At 40.7% G+C, this 22,465-nt stretch overlaps 1 protein-coding gene across 7 annotated transcripts in view; it reads left to right on the top strand.

Moving 5' to 3' along the window:
• cdk19 (cyclin dependent kinase 19) overlaps positions 1–22,465 on the top strand; it is an 80,996-nt gene that overhangs the window by 46,832 nt on the left and 11,699 nt on the right. For 5 of the 7 annotated variants that reach the window (XR_012396315.1, XR_012396313.1, XR_012396314.1 and 2 more), the window contains exons 6-11: positions 2,556–2,687; positions 3,215–3,358; positions 4,466–4,535; positions 6,963–7,035; positions 11,541–11,638; positions 16,570–16,648. Coding sequence is in view for 2 of the 7 variants with exons in the window: in XM_001923318.9 (XP_001923353.4) it covers positions 2,556–2,687; positions 3,215–3,358; positions 4,466–4,535; positions 6,963–7,035; positions 11,541–11,638; positions 16,570–16,648 (596 nt within the window). In the remaining 5 variants the exon portion in view is untranslated. Of the gene's footprint in view, positions 1–2,555; positions 2,688–3,214; positions 3,359–4,465; positions 4,536–6,962; positions 7,036–11,540; positions 11,639–16,569; positions 17,890–22,465 lie in introns of all 7 variants that reach the window. The other 2 variants (XR_012396317.1, XR_012396316.1) reach the window with 2 other exon arrangements.

Raw genomic sequence — 22,465 nt, 5'->3', positions numbered from 1 at the left:
GCTGGATAAGTTGGCGGTTCATTCCACTGTGGCGACCCCAGATTAATAAAGGGACTAAGCCGAAAAGAAAATGAAGAATTAAGGATGGATAGCATGCGAATTGGGATGCAGCAATGTAGTGTGAACTAGGCTTTAGAGTGCTTAGGCGGCGGTCATCAGGGTCAGACTGGGTAAATGTGAAGCCATTGTTTTACATAAGACTCTATTCTGGGCGATGAGTGTTCAGGGCACTATTTTTACCACCATGTGGAATGTGTTATTGTGTTTGGTTACTGTGTGTCTTTCAGCGTTAGTTTGACTCAACGTGACCACTGCTGTTTCATCACTTAAGCAGCGAAACTAATCTTTTAATCCAGGGCTCAAGATTGGGTATAAACGTTTTCTTGCTAGTGCAACTTAAAAGGACTGGTTCATCCCAAAAAAGCGAAAGTTTCTGCCATCATTTTCTCACGCCTTGACTTGATCCAAACCATTTTGGGCTGTTTTGTTCTGTTGAACACATTCATCCATTCATTTTCTTTTCGGCTTAGTCCCTTGATTAATCTGGGGTCACCACAGCAGGATGAACCGCCAACTTTTCCAGCATATGTTTTACACAGCCCTTCCAGTTGCAACCCATCCCTGGGAAATGCCAATACACACTCATTCACTACGGACAATTTAGCTTACCCAATTCAAGTCTTTGGACTTGTGGTGGAAACTGGAGCACCCAGAGGAAACCCACGCCAACACGAGGAGAGCATGCAAACTCCACACAAACTCCATGCAGACTCCACACAGAAACGCCAACTAACCCAGCCGAGGCTTGAACCAGTGACCTTCTTGCTGTGAGGCGACAGTGCTGTGCCACCGTGCCGCCCATGTTGAACACAGAAAAAGGTGAAACCAGTAACCACTGACTTCCATAGTAGGAAAGAAACATAGTTTTGGAAGCAATTGAGGGAAAGTAAGTAAGCAAATGTTTATTTTAGGGTGAACTAGCCCTTTAAGCTCAACATACTGCTACATTCAACTCAAGATGTGCATTTCTTAGTGAGAAAGCATGAATTATTAATCGTACATGCTGCCTCGAGCACTGCTGGCCTGAAGTGGTCTTCTTGAGTCCTGTAGTCTCTGCCTGGTTATAGGACGAAACACGGCCCACGATTTTACCTTATATGAAGCTTTAAAAAATAATGTTTCACTTTGACTTTTCACTATTAATTGTGTCTGGAGTGTTTGTAACAAAATGTGCTGCTTTAGCTCATTTCTGTCACAGTGATTACTAGGGATGTAACGGTATTAGAATTTAATGGTACGATAATACCTCGGTATGAATGGCACGGTACGGTATTTATTGAAAAATTTACAGTAAAAACAAACTAATAAAAAGACTCGAAAAAAGTGCTAAAAGGGTTTATTTACCTTAGCACTGAACATATCAATGACATACAAATTAACCATCTATCTGAAAGTTTCGAAACAGGAACTTCAATTTTTCAATTTTAATAACAAAAAACTATAAAACCATATAAAAAAAATAGTTTCAATGTAGTATTGTTGAAAACTCATCACATTCAACATTTAATCACTCACTCACTTAGATAGAGATGGGTTTTTTAAGGAAAATTATCATATAACTATAATCTGGTAAAAGCTGGGATCTCTGGGCATTTACAATGTCCCCTGCAATAGAAAAAACCCTCTCATTTGGGACTGAGGTTTCTGGGACAGAGAGATATGATTTAGCCAAGGTTGACAGCAGTGGGTAACGTTGTGCATTGTCTTTCCACCACTTGAGAGGACAAACCATGAGTGAGATAGAGGTCTCTTTGCTGTACAAGTCAATGGTTGCTTCAATCTAACAAGTGTGCTGTGATGATGGCCACGCCTGGGCTGATGGGAATTGTAGTTCCCGCTACCTCCCGTTCGCTTCATTCGCCTGAGCAAACTTTTCTCAGAAATATAGTTTTATTGAGTCATGCGCCTACGGTAATATTGAAAAAAATTACTATTGCGGTATGACGGTATTTACAATATTGTTACATCCCTAGTGATTACACTTCATTTTCACTACTCTTTTAAAACAGTTATATTATACCCCAACATATAACCCAACGTTCCCAACATAGCTGGTTTTGGCTGGGCTCCCAGCCTGGCTAGGCTGGTCAAGCTGGTTTTAGCTGGTCATCTCCCATCCTGCCAAGCTAAGACCAGGCTGGAAATGGCTGGAAACCAGCCTGGAAATGGCCAAAACCCCTCTAAAACCAGGCTGGTCAACCAGCTAAAACCAGCCAACCAGCCTAGGCTGGTTTAAGCTGGATTTTTTAGCAGGGATAAAAAAGTGACACACTCACTTTCCTGACTTTTTTCAAACTAGAGGTGTGAAAACACCCTGCTGAAACAGGGGTGTTTACTGGCCCTTTAAGAGATATCTGATCTAGACATCTACATGAGAAAAGTCTTCTTTGCAGTGTAGAGTAAAAGAGCACAGCTCAGCTGAGGCTGGAGTGATCTGCAGACTGAATGGTTTATTATATGGTTTATTCACGTGTGTCTGTGCTTGTGTGTCGTAGCTGATATGGGTTTTGCTCGACTCTTCAACTCTCCGCTGAAGCCTCTGGCTGATCTGGACCCAGTGGTCGTCACCTTCTGGTACCGGGCGCCTGAACTGCTCCTCGGGGCGAGACACTACACCAAAGCAATCGGTGAGCTGTGCGTCGACTTTACTCATGGCTAGGCCCACACGGAATCTGCTTGCGTAGAATTCCGCAGATTTTCCGCAGATTTTTAGCCCATCATTAATTCTGTTTATTTACTTGAGTAAATGTGTGTAAATCTAAATTTATTCAGTTTTTAAATTAATTTCAGTAACATTATTGACTAATATGAAAATGTTAGGGTTAGGGCATCTGATTTATGCACAATGCAGTAAGTATTATTTCCGGCTTTTAGAAGAGATATTATTTAAGAGACTTGCTTTATTTACCAAAAAAGCTAAATCTAATTTGCATTTTGAACATTAAATAAAAGTTAAAAAGGTATAATTTTTTTTATTTCATATATTAAGGTTTTAGTTATGATACTCCCAAAATAATTCAGCAGAAATCCACAAATTTTTACCAAATTTCTCTGCAGAAATAGCAAAAACACATCCGCAGATTCCGTCTGGCCCTGCTCATGGCCAATCTACCCTTTGTTATCTGCACTTAACATTGTTTGACTGTGTTTGTAGATATTTGGGCAATAGGCTGTATCTTTGCGGAGCTGCTGACGTCAGAGCCAATCTTCCATTGTCGACAAGAGGACATAAAGACCAGCAATCCTTTCCATCACGACCAGTTAGATCGCATATTCAGCGTCATGGGCTTCCCAGCAGGTACACTGCAAAATATAATTCTTACTTAAAGTTTATGTCTTGTTTCTAGTCTAAATATCTCAAAATTCTTAAAGCAAGAAGCTTTTTCTAGACAAGTACAAAATAATGTCTTGTTTTAAGGAATAATATGTCAAAATTATCAACCAATGACTTTCAAAGCGAAACCAACATTATTTTGTTTACCCTTTTGGCAGATTATATAAAATAATAGTTTATTTGTAGCCATTATAATAGCAAAATTACAAGAAAATGATAATAATAGAGTGACTTTCAAACCCTGCAATGACCACCCTACTGAAAAATCCAGCTTAAACCAGCCTAGGATGGTTGGCTGGTTTTAGCTGGTCGACCAGCCTGGTTTTAGAGGGGTTTTGGCCATTTCCAGGCTGGTTTCCAGCCATTTCCACACTGAAAAAAATTATTCGAAGATGATTCCTTGGATTTACTCAATTTCTTTACATTAAGAGGTTGTAAACAATTTATTTGGGCTGAATTTAAACAAACAAATTAAGTTGAACATTAAGTTGTACTAAACTTAATTTGTTTGTTTAAATTCAACACAAACAAATTGTTTGCAACAGTTCTGCATGCAACACTTTTTTCATTGCAGCCTGGTCTTAGCTGGACAGGCTGGGGGATGACCAGCTAAAACCAGCTTGACCAGCCTAGCCAGGCTGGGAGCCCAGCCAAAACCAGCTATATCTAGCGTAAACCAGGCTGGTCAAGCTGGCTTTAGCTGGTCATTTTCCAGCCTGACCAGCTAAGACCAGGCTGGAAATAGTTGGAAAGCAGCCTGGAAATGGCCAAAACCCCTCTAAAACCAGGCTGGTCAACCAGCTAAAACCAGCCAACCAGCCTAGGCTGGTTTAAGCTGGATTTTTCAGCAGGGCAGGCAAACAAACCTTTCTCGAACTGATATATACACTTTATTAGGTGCACCTGTCCAACTGCTCGTTAACGCAAATTTCTAATCAGCCAATCACATGGCAGCAACTCAATGCATTTAAACATGTTGGCATGGGCAAGACGATCTGCTGCAGTTCAAACCGAGCATCAGAACGTCATCACTGTGCACTGTTATGTAAAGTTGATTCCTTTTTCCTATAGATAAAGACTGGGAAGATATCAGAAAAATGCCAGAGTATCCTACCTTACAGAAAGATTTCAGAAGAACCACGTAAGTGCAGTGTTTTCTTCCATACTAACACCGTTTCTTTCATCAGCCAAAACTTTATTAAGTTTATGTATTTCCAAGTCTAATCACATTTGTTGAAGTAAATCAGTCTTATTGAATATACAGCAAAGCGGCGTTGTGATTCTGTGCTGAATGAAAACAGCTGACTTCTTTTTTATAATTCACTCACCGTGCAATGTTCAGTCTCCACTGCGTTAACCGCGTCAGCTAAACTCTCCCACTCTATTTTTTTCTTTTGTTATTAATTCCGGAGGACAAACTTGCAAATAACACTGCTTTTCTGTGATCTACCTCCGATAAAAGCACCTCCAATTCACATTCTGTGAAGTTTCTCTTCTTGCTGGCTTTTCCCTACTGAAAAAAAACAGCTTAAACCAGTCTACGCTGGTTGGCTGGTTTTAGCTGGTCGACCAGCCTGGTTTTAGAGGGGTTTTGGCCATTTCCAGGCTGGTTTCCAGCCATTTCCAGTCTGGTCTTAGCTGGTCAGGCTGGAAGATGACCAGCTAAAACCAGCTTGACCAACCTAGCCAGGCTGGAAGCCAGTCAAAACCAGCTATATCCAGCTTAAACCAGACTGCTCAAGCTGGTTTTAGCTGGATTTAGCTGGTCATTTTCCAGCCAGCTAAGACCAGGCTGGAAATGGCTGGAAACCAGCCTGGAAGTGGCCAAAACCTCTCTAAAACCAGCCTGGTCGACCAGCTAAATCCAGCCAACCAGCCTAGGCTGGTTTAAGCTGTTTTTTTCAGCAGGGTTGTCATTGCTTTTTCGTTTGGTTTTGCCAAAGTGGAGTCATTACCATATTTATATAGGGTTGGAGGCCGGGAGGGTTTTGCGCTCGTGCACGTGCGCTCAGTTTAACGTTAATTGTACAAAAATGTACAAAGAGAATATGTGTGGGATTCGGCGTACGCAGTGTTTCATACATCTGAATTTTTTACTGTGTACGCACGTTTACAGCTTTGTCCGTATGCGATGTTTAGTATTATTTCAACGCAAGTCTTTGTACATGAGGCTTCTGGTTTCTCGCACGCACACTTGGTGCTTCTTTAAAGTGGTTGGTTGGCATCCACCAATCACACAATGAGTTCCTGTAAACAGGAAGATTGCATGTCAGCTAGACTGCAGCCAAAATTAATTAACCTACCCAGTAACGGACAAAAGCATTATATTGTAAGGATAACAGAGTTAATATATTTAAAAAGTAATGCGTTGTATTAGTTACTGTCAAAAGTAATGCGTAACCGTAATGCATTATAGTAGCGCATTACTAGTAACGTGTTATTGCCCAACACTGCTAAAAATGTATTCAAGGGTAAGTAAAAGTACACTACTTAGTGAATTACAATTCCTGAGAAAAACTACTCAACTACAGGAGTCTGAGTTTTTGTAGGTTGTAACTTTACATCACAGGTTTAAGGCGACACTCATAGGCTGTGTCCGAAACAGCCTACTACTCAGTAGGTACAGGGCCGGCGCGTCCATAGAGGCGACCTAGGCGGCTGCCTAGGGTGGCAGAATAGAGAGGGCGGCGTCCCTGACACTACCCTCACCTCTCGCGCCCTTAGTTATATCTGCGTCTGGGACGGCAGAATAGTGAGCGCGTCTAGGACGGCAGAATAGAGAGGGCGATGTCCGCGTCACTACCCTCACCACCCGCGCCCTCAGTTATATCCGCGTCTAGGACGGCAGAATAGTGAGCGCGTCTAGGACGGCAGAATAGAGAGGGCGATGTCCGCGTCACTACCCTCACCACCCGCGCCCTCAGTTATATCCGCGTCTAGAAAGGCAGAATAGTGAGCGCGTCTAGGACGACAGAATAGAGAGGGCGATGTCCGCGACACTACCCTCACCACCCGCGCCCTCAGTTATATCCGCGTCTAGGGTGGCAGAATAGAGAGGGCGACTTTCACTTTAGGGTTGAGGGCAGCGTGACCGTCCTTTGCCTGGAGCAGCAGTTCAGCTTGCTCCGGCCCTGAGTATGTACTCCATTTGAATTTAATCGTACTACTCGGCCGTTAGAAAAATACGTTCTATACAGTATCATTTTTGTAAAAAAGTATGAATGGATTTCGGACTTACTACATCCGCCATTTTGACATAGTCACGTGACATACCTGCGTAATTTGCGTCGCTTTACTCCCATTCATGAATTCGCTCGCGGGGCATCATGGGATAGCGCAGCATGCATGGGATGCGCACTCCAGAATCTCGCCGGAAGTAGTAAGTCATTCGGGTACTTTTCGCATACTGTTTTTCGAATTCTATGAATTCGGACGTACTACTCGGCTCGCATACTGATTTTAGCGTACTATATAGTACGCAAGTATGCGGTTTCAGATGCAGCCATAGTTTTGATGACCGAGCGTGCAGAAACGTATCATATAGTGACGTTTCTGTTGTGTTTTTCAGATATGCCAACAGCAGTCTCATCAAATACATGGAGAAGCATAAGGTCAAACCAGACAGCAAAGTGTTTCTACTGGTGAGTCTTTTCATGCTTTCACTGTATCTGATTGTTTGTTGAAAGGTCAACTTTGCCCTAATAAATAAGATATTGAAGTGAGCAAACCATCTTAGGCCAGGATTATTTATCCATTTTCTTTTCAGCTTAGTCCCTTTATTAATCCAGGGTCGCCACAGCGGAATGAACCACCAACTTATTTAACATGTTTTACGCAGCGGAGACCCTTCCAGCTGCAACCCATCACTCGGAAACATCCATACACACTCATTCCCACACACACACTACTGACAATTTAGCCTACCCAATTCACCTATACAGCATGTCTTGTTGGGGAAACAGAAGCACCTGGAGGAAACCGACGCAAATACAGAGAGAACATGCAAACGTGTTTGTTTGTTGTAAAAATTCGTAATTGGCGAGGCAGTGGCGCAGTAGGTAGTGCTGTCGCCTCACAGCAAGAAGGTCGCTGGGTTGCTGGTTCGATCCTCGGCTCAGTTGGCCATTCTGTGTGGAGTTTGCATGTTCTCCCTGCATTCGCGTGGGTTTCTTACGAGTGCTCCGGTTTCCACCACAAACCAAAGACATGCAGTACAGGTGAATTGGGTAGGCTAAATTGTCCGTAGTGTATGAGTGTGTGTGGATGTTTCCCAGAGATGGGTTGTAGCTGGAAGGGCATCCGCTGTGTAAAAATGAGCTGGATAGGTTGGTGGTTCATTCCGCTGTGGCGATTCCAGATTAATAAAGGGACTAAGCCGACAAGAAAATGAATGAATGAATAAATAATTCGTAATAATGACAAAAAAATACTAATTTGTTGATCTTCTTACTTCCGGGTGGAGCTATCCTGCCGTTGTGGCTGGTGTATTCTGGGAAATTTTCTTACCTCTTGTTTTTGAGTGTGGTCCTAAAAAATCTCCATTCGAAGGGCTATTCACCCCTTCCCCTTAGCCCTACACTTTCAAATTAACTATAATTGGGACAGCCCTACCCCTTCACGAGAACACACAAAAGGGAAGGGAAGGGATAAGGGGTAGAATTGAGATTGGGCCTAAGTTACAGCTACTACGAAATATTTTTTGGTGCACCACTGAACTTGGTTTAGTCATATCTCTGAGTTCCAGAAACATATTTACAGCAGCCTCCCCACCCATGACAAACAGTAGAAAGAGGCGACAGCAGATTAGTCTACATTGAGGAGCTCCGGGTTGATACTGAGGAAGCACATGTTCTCATCTGTCATCTCCCTCTGCTCAGTGTTTTGATTTGATTTAGTTTTTGATGTCCTGCCAAATCTCACCTTCATTCATTCTGGTTTGTGACAGACAAGGTTCGTTTTAAGGAGTGTTCTGTTTTGTTTTGTATCGCTCAATTGAAGTGAGAATTCCTTCATGTCTGAATTGTTCTTCCTGTTTATTTGCCTGTTCATCTGCGGGCTACTATTAACATGAGATCAAGTTTATTCATTCATTCATTTTCTTTTTGGCTTAGTCCCCTCATTAATCCAGGGTCGCCACGGTGGAATGAACCACCAATTTTTCCAGCACGTTTTTACGCAGCAGATACCCTTTCAGGGCGAGGCAGTGGCGCAGTAGGTAGTGCTGTCGCCTCACAGCAAGAAGGTTGCTGGTTTGAACCTCGGCTCAGTTGGCGTTTCTGTGTGGAGTTTGCATGTTCTCCCTGCCTTCGTGTGGGTTTCCTCCGGGTGCTCTGGTTTCCCCCACAGTCCAAAGACATGTGGTACAGGTGAATTAGGTAGGCTAAATTGTTCGTAGTGTATGAGTGTGTGTGTGAATATGTGTGTGGATGTTTCCCAGAGATGGGTTGTAGCTGGAAGGGCATCCGCTGCGTAAAAACTTGCTGGATAGGTCATTCCGCTGTGGCGACCCCGGATTAATAAAGGGACTAAGCCGACAAGAAAATGAATGAATGATGCCCTTTCAGCCGCAACCCATCTCTGGGAAACATCCACACACACACTCATTCACTACGGACAATTTAGCCTACCCAATTCACCTGTACCGCATGTCTTTGGACCGGAGAAACTGGAGCAGGAAACCCACGCGAATGCAGGGAGAACATGCAAACTCCACACAGAAACGCCAACTGACCCAGCCGAGGCTCGAACTAGCGACCTTCTTGCAGTGACGCGACAGCACTACCAGTGCCGATTTCAAGTTTAGTGTTATGATTTGGATAACTTCACATTAATTTCACGCATATTTCAGGCTACTTTTCCCTTTAACAATTTGAAGGATTCTGATTGGTTATGTCATTCAATGCAACTACGCATTACCTTATACCAGCGGTTCTGGATTCTGGTCCTCAGATGCTCATCCCTGCACATTCTGCACGTCTCTCTTACTTGACACACAAGAATCAGTTCATGGATCTCTCAGTTCACATGCTGATGATCTGAATCAAGTGTGTTAAATAAGGAAGACACACAAAATGTGCAGGGCAGGGGTGGCCCAGGGACTGGAATTGAGAACCACCGCCTTATACAGAGCTTACAGCCTGCTTTCAGGCTTATAGAGATTATAGTTCAGCTAAAAATGAAACTTCACTCGCTGTCTACTTACCATTGACTTGCATAGAAGGAGACAAAAACACTATGGAGGTCTATGGTTGCCGGTTTCCAACATTTTTCAAACGGACTTATTTTGCAATCAACAGATAAAATGGCTTGAGTTTTGAACTGAAGGTTGAGTAAATGATGATTTTCGGTGAACTGACCCTTTAAGAACATGTAGTGCAACCGAAGTACAATATTAGTTACAAATCATAGCTATATACAGTAGATGTCGCCTGCTCTGTTGTTGTCTATTGGAAGGAATGTGTCAATAGAGCCGCCATTTTAGTACAGAGTAGCGCTCCTTTGAAATGAATGCGGGACCAAGCTGCAGTGGAGGATTGTGGCCATCTAAAGCCAGATTATTTATTTATATATATATATATATATATATATATATATATATATATATATATATATATATATATATATATATATATATATATATATATGCATATATCTATGATTTCCCGGAGGTCAGTATGCAAATTTTTTTTTTAATCACGAAAATTAGAATTTTACATCACTTTTCTACATTGATGGATCAGTGATCGCACGGTCATTCCTGACAAAAAGCTTGTGTTTGTGTGTATAGAAATGTACTATTCACCTCCCTGTTGAATTTGATCTAATACGTGTCTTAAAACACACCTCCTCTCCTGCTTTCACTTCTCATAGTGACGGAGGGAGCGATTTGTTTGTGAATGTATCCCTGTTATAAACGACTACACTTAGCCGACAATAATACAAGTTTCTGGCAGCGCAGCATCTCGTTGTCATATTTCTTTTGCATTGTTTGCTGATTTTATTCAACAAAACTAGCATAAGCCGAGTGTTTAGTGCGAGTTGGTGCTCCTTCGCCTTATGGTAAATGCAGTATTATTATCATTACTTCTCTTACTTCTCTCTAATAAACGTTACTAGTTTAGCACAAAAGTTCATAACATACAAAAATGTAAAAAACTAAATCTTCCCTATGAAATGTTCTGCCTTTGTTTTCTTTGTTAGTGCTTAGACAGCACTAAAGTACCGCATCTTCCTGTAGTAATACTGTCTTGACTAGTGAGGTTGAATGACACTTGTCCTGGGAGCCCTGTACAAATATGGCGGCGCTATTGACGCATGCTCAGGGTCCCTATGCGACATCTAGTGCATGTATCTATGGTTACAAACTAGCTAGTAATTACTAAGCCTCTAGTGTGGACTTTATGTCCTCTTTAGGGCGTACTCACACTATGTACAGTTGCCTTGAACCAGGCTGAAGCACGCTTGTCCCCCCTCCCGTCTCCCCCGACGGCCCGCACTCACATTACATTCGGCCCTGGGCCCGCTTACGTCATCATTGATGTGCTGTTCAGTAAGCGCTCTCGCTCAGAACAGTGGACATTTCTTTATATCATTTAGGTCGTTTGGGATGCAGTGACACGCAGTCAAACATTTCGCCGTACAGATCAGCCACTTTTGACGCTCATAAACAATAATAAAGCCCTCGTGCTGCAGGAATTAGGAGGTTTGCTGAAGGTGCAGCTGTGGTGCAGTGAGGGGTTTGCGTCTTTTAATAATCTATGACAGTTTGCTTTCATTAAAAAGAATGATTAATAAATCCATATCAAACAGCCACCTAAAAGTCACATCTCCTCTTGAGTTTCTGGCTCAGGCGTGTTTTGCACTCACACACTGAGCGCCCAAGTGAACCGCGCTCTGACACACCTCTTCCAACAGGGCCAGGGCTGGCCAAGTGAACAGTGCCTGAGCCCGATTCAGAGCACTCACACTTCTCAAACGATCCGGGAAACAGACCTGCGCACGGTTCGGATAGCATAGTGTGAGTACGCCCTTATATTCCAGTTTAAGCAGGATCTTATGAACAGCTGGAACACCCTACTATGGACACCAACAAGTTGACCAATCACCATTCAGAGTAATCAGTGTGATGTGTGTTCATCTCATCCAGCTGCAGAAGTTGCTGACTATGGACCCCACCAAAAGAATCACGTCTGAACAGGCACTGCAGGACCCCTATTTCCTGGAGGACCCCTTACCTACATCTGAGTAAGTCTTGACACACTTGTTTTTATATCCTAATGGGGACTCTCATCGACGTAATGATGTTTCTGCTGTACAAACCGGATATTCTCTTCCCCTGAAATCCACCCTCACAGGAAATAATCTGCATTTGTATACTTAAATACTTCATTCTGTGTGATTTATAAGTATGCTAAGGACCAATCTTAATTTTGATCCCCGCAATGACTTAAGTCTCCATGAGTCTGTGTGCATTCAGGTTTAAGTCCCCTCTTGGATAGAAGTACACACACACACTTATACAGGGTTGCACAATACATAATTTCAGCATCTACATATGTGTATCTGCCATATTTACATTGCAGGATAGTCAATTTTGAGTCAGGATTATAATTGACCAGTAATTATAATCCTTTATATAGACCTTTTTCTTGGAACGCAAAATTACCCATTATGCTTTGCGTGTATGCGCAAGGAGAATGCGAAGAACTTCCGGTCGGCAGCTGATGCGTGTAAACAGTCACATTTGGACAGCTCTGAAATGATAGTTTTAATCTATTTTACCGGCTTTTATCCTCTTTGAACTAATACTGTTGTCCGTCAGCACCATCTCCTGGACTGATCATTTACAGAAATGCGATCTAATAGGATGGAAAACAGCTGCTGTGAGGCGTTTTCCCCTCGGTGTCAGACGGCATCTTCTGCAGTTTAAATGAAGCCTCGTCATCGCTAAAGTCAACATTTTCTCTTTATTTCAAATACATAACCAGCCCAAACAAATGTAATTCACCAAAATGTTTGACACACACACGTACCCTGTACTGTGCCACTGACACACTGATTTAATAACTGTGACAAAGTGAAAATATAGGCTAGTGTCATTTCCAAATGACAGAAAAACACAGAGTCAGTGCAGAGATGTATGGATGCAGTCCTCCAAGCTCATGATGGAGTCAGACACAATATTCATTCTGTCTCCACTGCAGCAGGACTTTATATTCTATACTGGACATTATTTCTGTTCAGTGATGAGACTTTTGTCAAAGCAGAGTTAGACTTTACTGTACTAATGAAATCATTAATAATCAGGGCATGATCAGATTTTATTTTGGTCAAATAAGTGTAATCCAAAGGCCTTTGCGTTTCATATAAGCCACTTCTGATACCAAATGACCAACTAGAAGTCAAGTTATTATTTGGTGTTCCTAAAACTTGGATAGGCAACAAAACTTTTGTCAGGTAGTTTAGATTATTTAGCTTGGTTTAAGGAAAAACTCACTTAATTTTGACTTATTATTTCTGAAAACAAGACAATGGTTTTTGCTTGTCTAGAAATTATCTCTTGGTTTAAGAATTTGTAGATATTTGGACAAAAAACAAGGCAAAAATTAAAGTAATGCCTAGTTCAGACTGTGTGATTTTAGCCCCGGTTTTGGCTCGCCGACAGGTTTTGAGAAATCGCTGACAAATGCCTGAAATCACAGGCAAATCGCTGCTCGTTCACGTGAGTGACAATCACACAGTATGAACTTTCAAAGACACCATCTTATGCCGAGTTCAGACTGCATGATTTTCAAAGTCGTCGTGTCACAGATGTTTTCACACTGCATGACTATCTGGGCTTGCGTTTCGTCGCTGCTTTGTTTACACTGCAAGATGGATCGGCGGCAGGGACATTCACATTGCATGACTTTACTATAGGAAGAATCGCCGACAACTTCGTCCAAACTACGTCTCACAGCCAAAAACACGTCGGTTATCTTTTATTTACTACATAATGAGAAAGAAGCCTTTAATGGGGTAGAACATGTACATGTTTGCTCACCTGGGTTTAAAGGGAATTAGCCATTTCTCCTCAACTTAAGTTGATAATAAACTAATTTCTTTCTGTATGAAACGTCAAACAGACACGGTTGCTCCTGAGTCCTGTCAAACCTCCACTAGTTTTTCCTCCATTTCGTGGGTCCAAATAAACCGAAAAAGAGCGCTGTTAACTTCTCCCCCAGCCTCCTGCTGGCCTGCAGCAGGTATACACACACACACACACACACACACACAAGTGAATGCCGCTCTCTCATTGGCTGTAGGCGATCGCTGATGTTATTTTCAGTCAAAACTCAATTCACACGGCATGATTTGAATCGTCGACAGCTCCAGATATTTAGCATGCCAGATATCACAGGCATCGGCGACTCATTGGCGATTCTCTAATGCCTAGTTCAGACTGCGTGATTTTAGCCCCGGTTTTGGCTCGCCGACAGGTTTTGAGAAATCGCCGACAAATGCCTGAAATCACAGGCAAATCGCTGCTCGTGCACGTGAGTGACGATCACACAGTATGAACGATCAAAGACGCCATCTGAGAGAATCGCAGATGAGTCGCCGATGCCTGTGATATCTGGCATGCTGAATATCTGGAGCTGTCGGCGATTCAAATCATGCCGTGTGAATTGAGTTTTGACTGAAAATAACATCAGCGATCGCCTACAGCCAATGAGAGAGCGGCATTCACTTGTGTGTGTGTGTGTGTATACCTGCTGCAGGCCAGCGGGAGGCTGGGGGAGAAGTTAACAGCGCTCTTTTTCGGTTTATTTGGACCCACGAAATGGAGGAAAAACTAGTGGAGGTTTGACAGGACTCAGGAGCAACCGTGTCTGTTTGACGTTTCATACAGAAAGAAATTAGTTTATTATCAACGTTGAGGAGAAATGGCTAATTCCCTTTAAACCCAGGTGAGCAAACATGTACATGTTCTACCCCATTAAAGGCTTCTTTCTCATTATGTAGTTAATAACAAAAGATATACTGCGTGTTTTTGGCTGTGAGACGTAGTTTGGACGAAGTTGTCGGCGATTCTTCCTATAGTAAAGTCATGCAATGTGAAAGCCCCTGTCGCCGATCCATCTTGCAGTGTAAACAAAGCAGCGACGAAACGCTAGCCCAGATAGTCATGCAGTGTGAAAACATCTGTGACACGACGGCTTTGAAAATCATGCAGTCTGAACTCGGCATTAGAGGCATTTTTGCAGTGTTTTCATAATAGAGCGCAGTGGCGGCTGGGTCTGACCTGCAATCACAGTAATCATCCTTAAGATCTAGCCTTTGTACAGATTCTCTGAGTTTTTTGTGATGTTGCAATACATTGACTGGCCTTCACTGAAATGACAGCTTTCAGGCAAACCCTTTAATTATAAGGGGGTGTTTGTTTGCTCTTGGCCATGTAGTCTTGCGTACAACAGATATTTTCATGTTCAAAACAGCTTTTATTGCAGCATGAACACCAGTTGCTAGGGGCGGGTGATAGCACAAAAATCTCTTATCATGATATACGTCTTTTCATATACTGATAACGATAAACAGTTGAAGTCAGAGTTATTATCCCCCTGAATTATTCACCCCCCTGTTATTTTCTCTCTCCAATTTCTTCATCTTTGCCATGATGACAGTATATAATATTTGACTAGATATTTTTCAGAACACTTCTACAGCTTAAAGTGACATTTAAAGGCTTAACTAGGTTAATTAGGTTAACTAGGCAGGGTAGTGTAATTAGGCAAGTCATTGTATAACGATGGTTTGTTCTGTAGACTATTGAAAAATGTATATAGCTTAAAGGGGCTTATTAATTACCTTAAAATGGTGTTTAAAATTAAAAGCTGCTTTTATTCTTGCCGAAATAAAACAAATAAGACTTTCTCCAAACGAAAAAATATTATCAAACATACTGTGAAAATTTCCTTACTCTGTTAAACATCATTTGGGAAATATTTTTAAAAAAATTCAAAGGGGGGCAAATAATTCTGATTTCAACTATAAATCACAATATCGTATAATTTCTAGACAGTCAAAAGTTTACACACATTTCCTTGGTATTTTTTAGCTTTGCTTTTAAACTGTATAACTTTGGTCAAATGTTTTGGGTCTCCTTCCACAAGCTTCTCACAGTAGTTTGAATGAATTCTGGCCCATTCCTCCTGACAGAATTGCTGTAACTGAGTCAGATTAGTCTCGCTCGATCAATCTTTTTCAACTCTGCCTACAAATGTTCTATAGGATTGAGTTCAGGGCTTTGTGATGGCCACTCCAAAACATTCACTCTGTTGCCCTAAAAGCACATTTGAACTAATTTGGCAGGATGCTGAGGGTCATGGTCTGTTTGGAAGAGCCATTAATGGTCAAGTTTTAATTTCCTAGCTGATGTCCTGAGATGTTGCTTCAGTATTTCTCCATAATGTTGTTTCCTCATGATGCCATCTATGCTGTGAAGTGGACCAGTCCATCCAGCAGCAAAACAGCCCCACAACATGATGCTGCCGCCCCCATACTTCACAGTTGGGATGGTGATCCTAGGCTTGTTGATTTCCCTTTTATCCTCCAAATGTAACACTGGTCATTATGGCCAAACAGTTCAATCTTAGCTCCATCAGAGCACAGGACATGTCTCCAAACATGAGTCTTTTTCCAGTGTAATTGAGCAAATTGTAATCTGGCTTTTGTGTTGATTCTGGCTTGTTGATTTTCCCATGTTGTCACACAAGGAAGCAGTGTGTTTGAGCTTTTCCTTCAATACTATTCTACAGTTTTGCCTCACATTAACTCAAATGTTGTCAATTAGCCAATCAGAAACTTCCAAAACCTTGACATCATCTGAGCTTTTTCAGAGGCAGAATAATCCTATTGTATGTAAACTTGACTGTCAAGAAGAGTTAGAACAATTTCTCAACAAATACCTCTCTCATTATTCTGCTATTAAGCAGAACAGAAACACATCTGATAATCCTCAAACTCACCTAAAAGAGAACAGGTTCAGTCACATTAACATCTGACTTTTTAAAATGGTTATGTGCCTTTTTATACAATGTATGTTCTGGTTTCAACTGTATCATCATATCACACACACCTACCAAACAGGAATCAGTGGCTGCCCCTGTAAAAAAAACGTTGTCTCTGTGTTTCAGTGTGTTTGCCGGCTGTCAGATCCCCTACCCCAAACGCGAGTTCCTGAGTGAGGATGAACCAGAGGAGAAAGCAGAGAAGGTATTGATGCCTGATTTTATTGATTTACTTCTTTAAATACAGCATACACTTCTGCATAGAGTGCACTTGGCAGGTCTGACATGGGGTGCGTCCCATCAGAAGCCTTGTTCAGTAGTCAGTGCACTGATTAGGGCATCAGCCTTTTTAATGCTGTCTCAATCACTGAATTATTGCAGTGCACTGAAATGTTTGCAGCCTGAAAAGTATTAAAATCGAATCCTTTTGTTTTTTCAGTCTAAATCAGGGGTCTCAAACTTAAATTGGTGGGGGGCATATCAGTGACTGACAGTTCATGGGTGGGAATGGAAACCTAATGTAATTGACGCACTCTGTCATTCTTCCTCAGAGGATGTGCAGTCAAAGCTCCTTCATTTTGTTTCTTGTACATATTAAAGGGGTAGTTGATATTGCTATGAAAATACTACAATTTAATAATAGGGATAATAATAATAATTACAGTTGAAGTCAGAATTATTCGCCCCCTTTTGGAATTTTTGTTTAATTTTTAAATGTTTTCCAAATTACGTTTAACAGAGCAAGGAAATTTTCACACTATGTCTGATAATATTTTTTCTTCTGAAGAAAGTCTTATTTGTTCTATTTCGGCTAGAATAAAAGCAGTTAAAAACCATTTTAAGGACAATATTATTAGCCCCTTTAAGCTATATTTTTTGATAGTCTACAAAACCATCGTTATACAATAACTTGCCTAATTACCCTAACCTGCCTAGTTACCCTAATTACCCTAGTTAAGCCTTTAAATGTCCCTTTAAGCCGTATAGAAGTGTCTTGAAAAATATCTAGTCAAATATTATTTTCTGTCATCATGACAAAGATAAAATAAATCAGTTATTAGAGATGAGTTATTAAAACTATTGTGTTTAGAAATGTGTTGACAAAATCTGCTCTCCGTTAAACAGAAATTGAGGAAAAAAAATAAACAGCGGGGCTAATGGTTCAGGGGGTTTAATAAATCTGACTTCAACTGTATATCCCAATCAATTATTGATTAACCTGTTTAACAGAAAGCGTAAGACAGCAGAATGCAGTTTGGTTAACTTTAGTGACTTTACTGGCCAGTTTTCTTCTCAATATCCCTTTTTTTGTAAAAATACAACAAAGGGAAACTATATATACAGTTGAAGTCAGAATTAATAGCCCTTTGATTTTTTTTATAATGTTTTTGTTTTTTAAATACTTCCCAAATGATGTTTAACAGAGCAAGAACATTTTCACAGCATGTCTGATAATATTTTTTCTTTTGGTGAAAGTCTTATTTGTTTTATTTTGGCTAGAATAAAGGCAGTTTTATATTTTTTTATGAACCATTTTAAGGACAAAATTATCAGCCCCTTTAAGCTATATTACTATTCTATAATCTAAAGAACAAACCCTTGTTATACAATAACCTGCCTAATTACCCTAACCTGCCTAGTAACCCTAATTAACCTAGTTAAGCCTTTAAATGGTACTCTAAGCTGTATAGAAGTGTCTTGAAAATATCTGTTAAAATATTATTTACTGTCATCATGGCAAAGATAAAATGGATCAGTTATTAGAAATGAGTTATTAAAACTATTGTGTTTAGAAATGTGTTGACAAAATATTTGCTCCATTAAACAGAAAATGAGGAAAAATAAACTGGTGGATGAAGAATTCAGGGGGGCTAATAATTCTGACTTTAACTGTATACAGTTGTAGATATGAAAAGGGATGTTTTAATGATCCTGTGGAACCTATTACGCAGAAACATTTAAATCAGTTTAATGTGTTAAAAGATTATGTTTTTACAAAAATAAACAGATTTTGGGCCAAATTCAACCCCTCCCCCACAACTAGTTTGGCTTGGGCTTGGTTTGTCTTTAAGGGCCTACTCTCACTATGCTATCAGAACCGTGCCCAGGCCTGTTCCCCGTATCGTTTGAGAAGTGTGAGTGCTCTGAATCGGGCTGCGGTTCTCTTGGGCTTTGGCGGGGTACGAGTGTGTGAGTGCAAAGCGCGCCTGAGCCCGAAACTGAAAGTAAGACGTGACTTTTAAGTGACTGTTTGATATAGATTTATTAATCATTCTTACAGTTCAATGAACGCAAACTGTCGTAGATTATTAAAGACGCAAACCCCTCACTGCACCACAGCTGCACCTTCAGCAAACCTCCTAATTCCTGCAGCACGAGGACTTTATTATTCTTTATGAGCGTCAAAAGTGGCTGATCTGTTCTGCGAAATGTTTGACTGCGTGTCACCGCATATCAAACGACTAAAGCGATATGACTGAAGAAATCTCCACTGTGCTGAGCGACAGCGCAGCATCAATGCCTTAAGTGTGCCCAGGCCCGAATGTAATGTGAGTGCGGGCCGTCGGGGGAGACGGGAGAGGGGACAAGCGTGCTTTCCCTGCTGAAAAATCCACCTTAAACCTGCCTAGGCTGGTTGGCTGGTTTTAGCTGGTCGACCAGGCTGGTTTTAGAGGGGTTTTGGCCATTTCCAGTCTGGTTTCCAGCCATTGCCAGCCTGGTCTTAGCTGGTCAGGCTGGAAGATGACCAGCTAAAACCAGCTTGATCAGCCTAGCCAAGCTGGGAGTCCAGCCATAACCAGCTAAATCCAGCTTAAACCAAGCTGGATTTAACCCCTCTAAAACCAGACTGGTCGACCAGCTAAAACCAGCCTAAGCTGGTTTAAGATGGATTTTTCAGCAGGGTTGGCCCAGTTCAAGGCAACTGTACATAGTGTGAGTACGCCCTAAGAGAAAGGCAGTGGTGGAGCAGCTCAGATAGCAGTGTTGTCAAGCTCTGCACTCGGACGCTGACGCATGAAATGTGTCCAGGCAAAATGCAAATACACAAACACACATGGACGCAGCATAAAACTTCCAACTCACTGCTGGACTAATATTTACTTTTGTGTTTAGTGTCTTTATCCACATCATATAATGCTCATGTGACGGCTGCTGTCCTGAGTAGCAGAACATGAGGAGGGCTGCGGGTGTGTTTGAGCAAACACACCCAAAACACACATCTATTATTACACAACAAAAAACCTGCAGACCTGGACTGGATTCCGAACGCACACAGGTCCTGATCTACCAATGCTCATTTGTATTTAACAAAATACATTTCATCATGTTTACCTTCTTTTCTGGTTTAATTGTACACTGTACTAATGCATGGCTGCACACGATCGATTTGTGTCAGGACAACATGAAGGAATTAAGTTAACTTAATTGTAGTGGCTTGAACGTAAAACAGTTAAGTTTCCCCCAAAGTACTCAAGATAGTGTTGTTTCAGCTGATTTTAGATGACTAGTTTGAACAAGCAGCAGACGCCAGTGTTTGAGTGGAATTTAAGTCCACATCTGAGGGTGTACTCCATTACAGAAATGTTTTTTTTAATCTTCAGGATCTTAAGATATGATCATAAATTCTATTACAGCAGCAAATCTTTATTTGATTTGGGATTTGGGTAACACTTAATAATAACTACACACTATAAATCATTTATTAAGCATTAGCAAATAGTGAATTCATTATCAGTTAAGCATTAACTCTACATTAATAAGCGCTAGTAAGCAGTTTATAACTGCAGCTACAAATGCTCTATTCTTGACTTATAAGCACCTGTATAATGTGTTCAATAATTGTATTTTCATACTTAGTTAATGATTTATTTTTCATTACTAAATTAAGTATCGCATTATTTACAAACCATTTGTAGTTGAGGGTTTTAGGATGATTCAGAATGAGTTAGTAAATGATTAATAAACTATTGAAATCAACATGTATATGTCTTATTAATCAGGTATATACTAATAGTTAACTAATAAGTTAGTAAATGCTTTATTAACTCAACTTCATGCAGTTTTGTGACCTGATCTAAAGTGAGGACTATTCATGCCTTATAAATCCCTTATAAATGACAATTAAAGGCTCTGAATCAAAGGAACAAAACATCTTTGCAATCTTTTCTAAAAAGTACAATTTTGATAAAGTTTAAACATTGTTGAATAACAGGAGAGTCAAAATACAACATCCAACTGGATAAAACAACAAAAGCAATATAGTAATTTAACAATATAATAAGATGCAGTGTTTAAACTCTACAGTGATTTTATTTTAGATTAGGTTGCACATATTTATTTTTTATTTGAAATGAATGAATAGGACATTATGAAGGACGAATAAATGAATAGGAATGAATAATCTCATTCTTTTTGTTTAGAATTTGACTGAGCCTTTATTTGTCATTTATAAGGGACTTATAAAGCATAAATAGTGCTCACTTTAGTTTAGGTCACAAAACTAGATGAAGTTGAGTTAATAAAGCATTTATTAACATACTTAGTAACCATTAATATATGCCTGAATAATAAGAAATGCATGTTGATTTCAATAGTTTATTAATCATTTACTAACTCATTCTGAATGATCCTAAAAACCTCAACTACTCTTCAATACAGCTGGTTTGTAAATAATGCAATACTTTATTTAGTAATGAAAAATAAATCATTAACAAAGTATGAAAATACGATTATTAAACACATTTTAAATATGTTTGTAAGTCAAGAATAGAGCATTTGTAGCTGCAGTTATAAACTGCTTACTAACGGTTATTAATGTAGAGTTAATGCTTAACAGATGATGAAATCACTAGATGCTAATGCTTAATAAATGGTTTATAGTGTGTAGTTATTATAAAGTGTTACCGGGATTTGTTTTATGCTATCTTCAACAGATCGTATCTTATCTCTAGTTAGAGGAGTTTTCAATAGTGTCATCAAGTTCCACAGTCCACTCTCGGGTCAGTTACCACGCAACCAACACTGCTCCGGCTGCTAATGACCTAGCCTAAACAAAATGGACAAACAAAGCCGCTAATGCATTGTAGATCTCTGCTGGTTGCATTTCCTGTGCTGCTGACTGCAATATCATGTTGCGCAGCAGCCTGTAATTACTTAGAAATGTCAGGATCCTCCATAAGCTTTTCTACCTATAAACATCTTCGCTGTTCGTATTCACTCAGGAATTGTTCTGCCACTGTTGTTGGATTGAGCAGTTTTAAAGGTTTATTAAGCTTTTGAATCATTTTGAAGTTAGGAAAGCTGTAGGACAGTACAATGCATGGTTTGGGAAAATAATGTAGTGACGAGTGTTTCCCAAAACCTGTAGTTTCTCAGTAGCAGATCCGTCGTTTGAACCACGTCAGTTAAAATGTAAAACTACAGCTCCAGAGGTGAGGTTGCAAACGTACAAGTTTGCGACGCAGTTTGCGATGTTGGTGGGAACAACGGATTTGGAAAACGCCAAATCAATGTTTGTAACGACGGAACTTGCGACCTTTGTTGGCTAACGATGGTTTTCGGAAATGCGCTCCTGTATAGTTGACATAAGATAAAACACTTAGCCTTTGACCTAAATGTGGTTCTAACTAAAATGACTGAAGTGACCAAACAGATAAGATTTTAAAGCTCCCTGATGCACAGTTGAAGTCTGAATTATTAGCCCCTCTGTATATACACCCCCCCCCCCCCCCCAAATTTCTGTTTCAAGAGTTCACACTTAGATACTGTTTGACAACTTGTTAGCAAGTTAGCAGGTTTGGCATGCTGTGCCGGGAGAGAACCCTGAGCTCGGAGATAGTTGAGCCCAGGGCTCCCGCCAGGTCCATAGAGCATGTGAGGGGAGTACGAGATCAGGTGTTCTCGAGAGCTCCCCTCGGCAAAAGAGGAAAGGAGGAGAAGGGGTGGATGGGGGGGTTTCTTCGGGAAACGAAGATAAGGGAGTAGTTCTTAGCTAGGTTACTTATAGTGAGTTTGGATGAAT

The sequence above is a fragment of the Danio rerio genome, chromosome 20, assembly GCF_049306965.1.
Source record: "Danio rerio strain Tuebingen ecotype United States chromosome 20, GRCz12tu, whole genome shotgun sequence".
Classification (NCBI taxonomy): Eukaryota; Metazoa; Chordata; class Actinopteri; order Cypriniformes; family Danionidae; genus Danio; species Danio rerio.
Note: the sequence above shows the minus strand (reverse complement) of the source record. Positions and strands in the feature narration are given on the sequence as shown.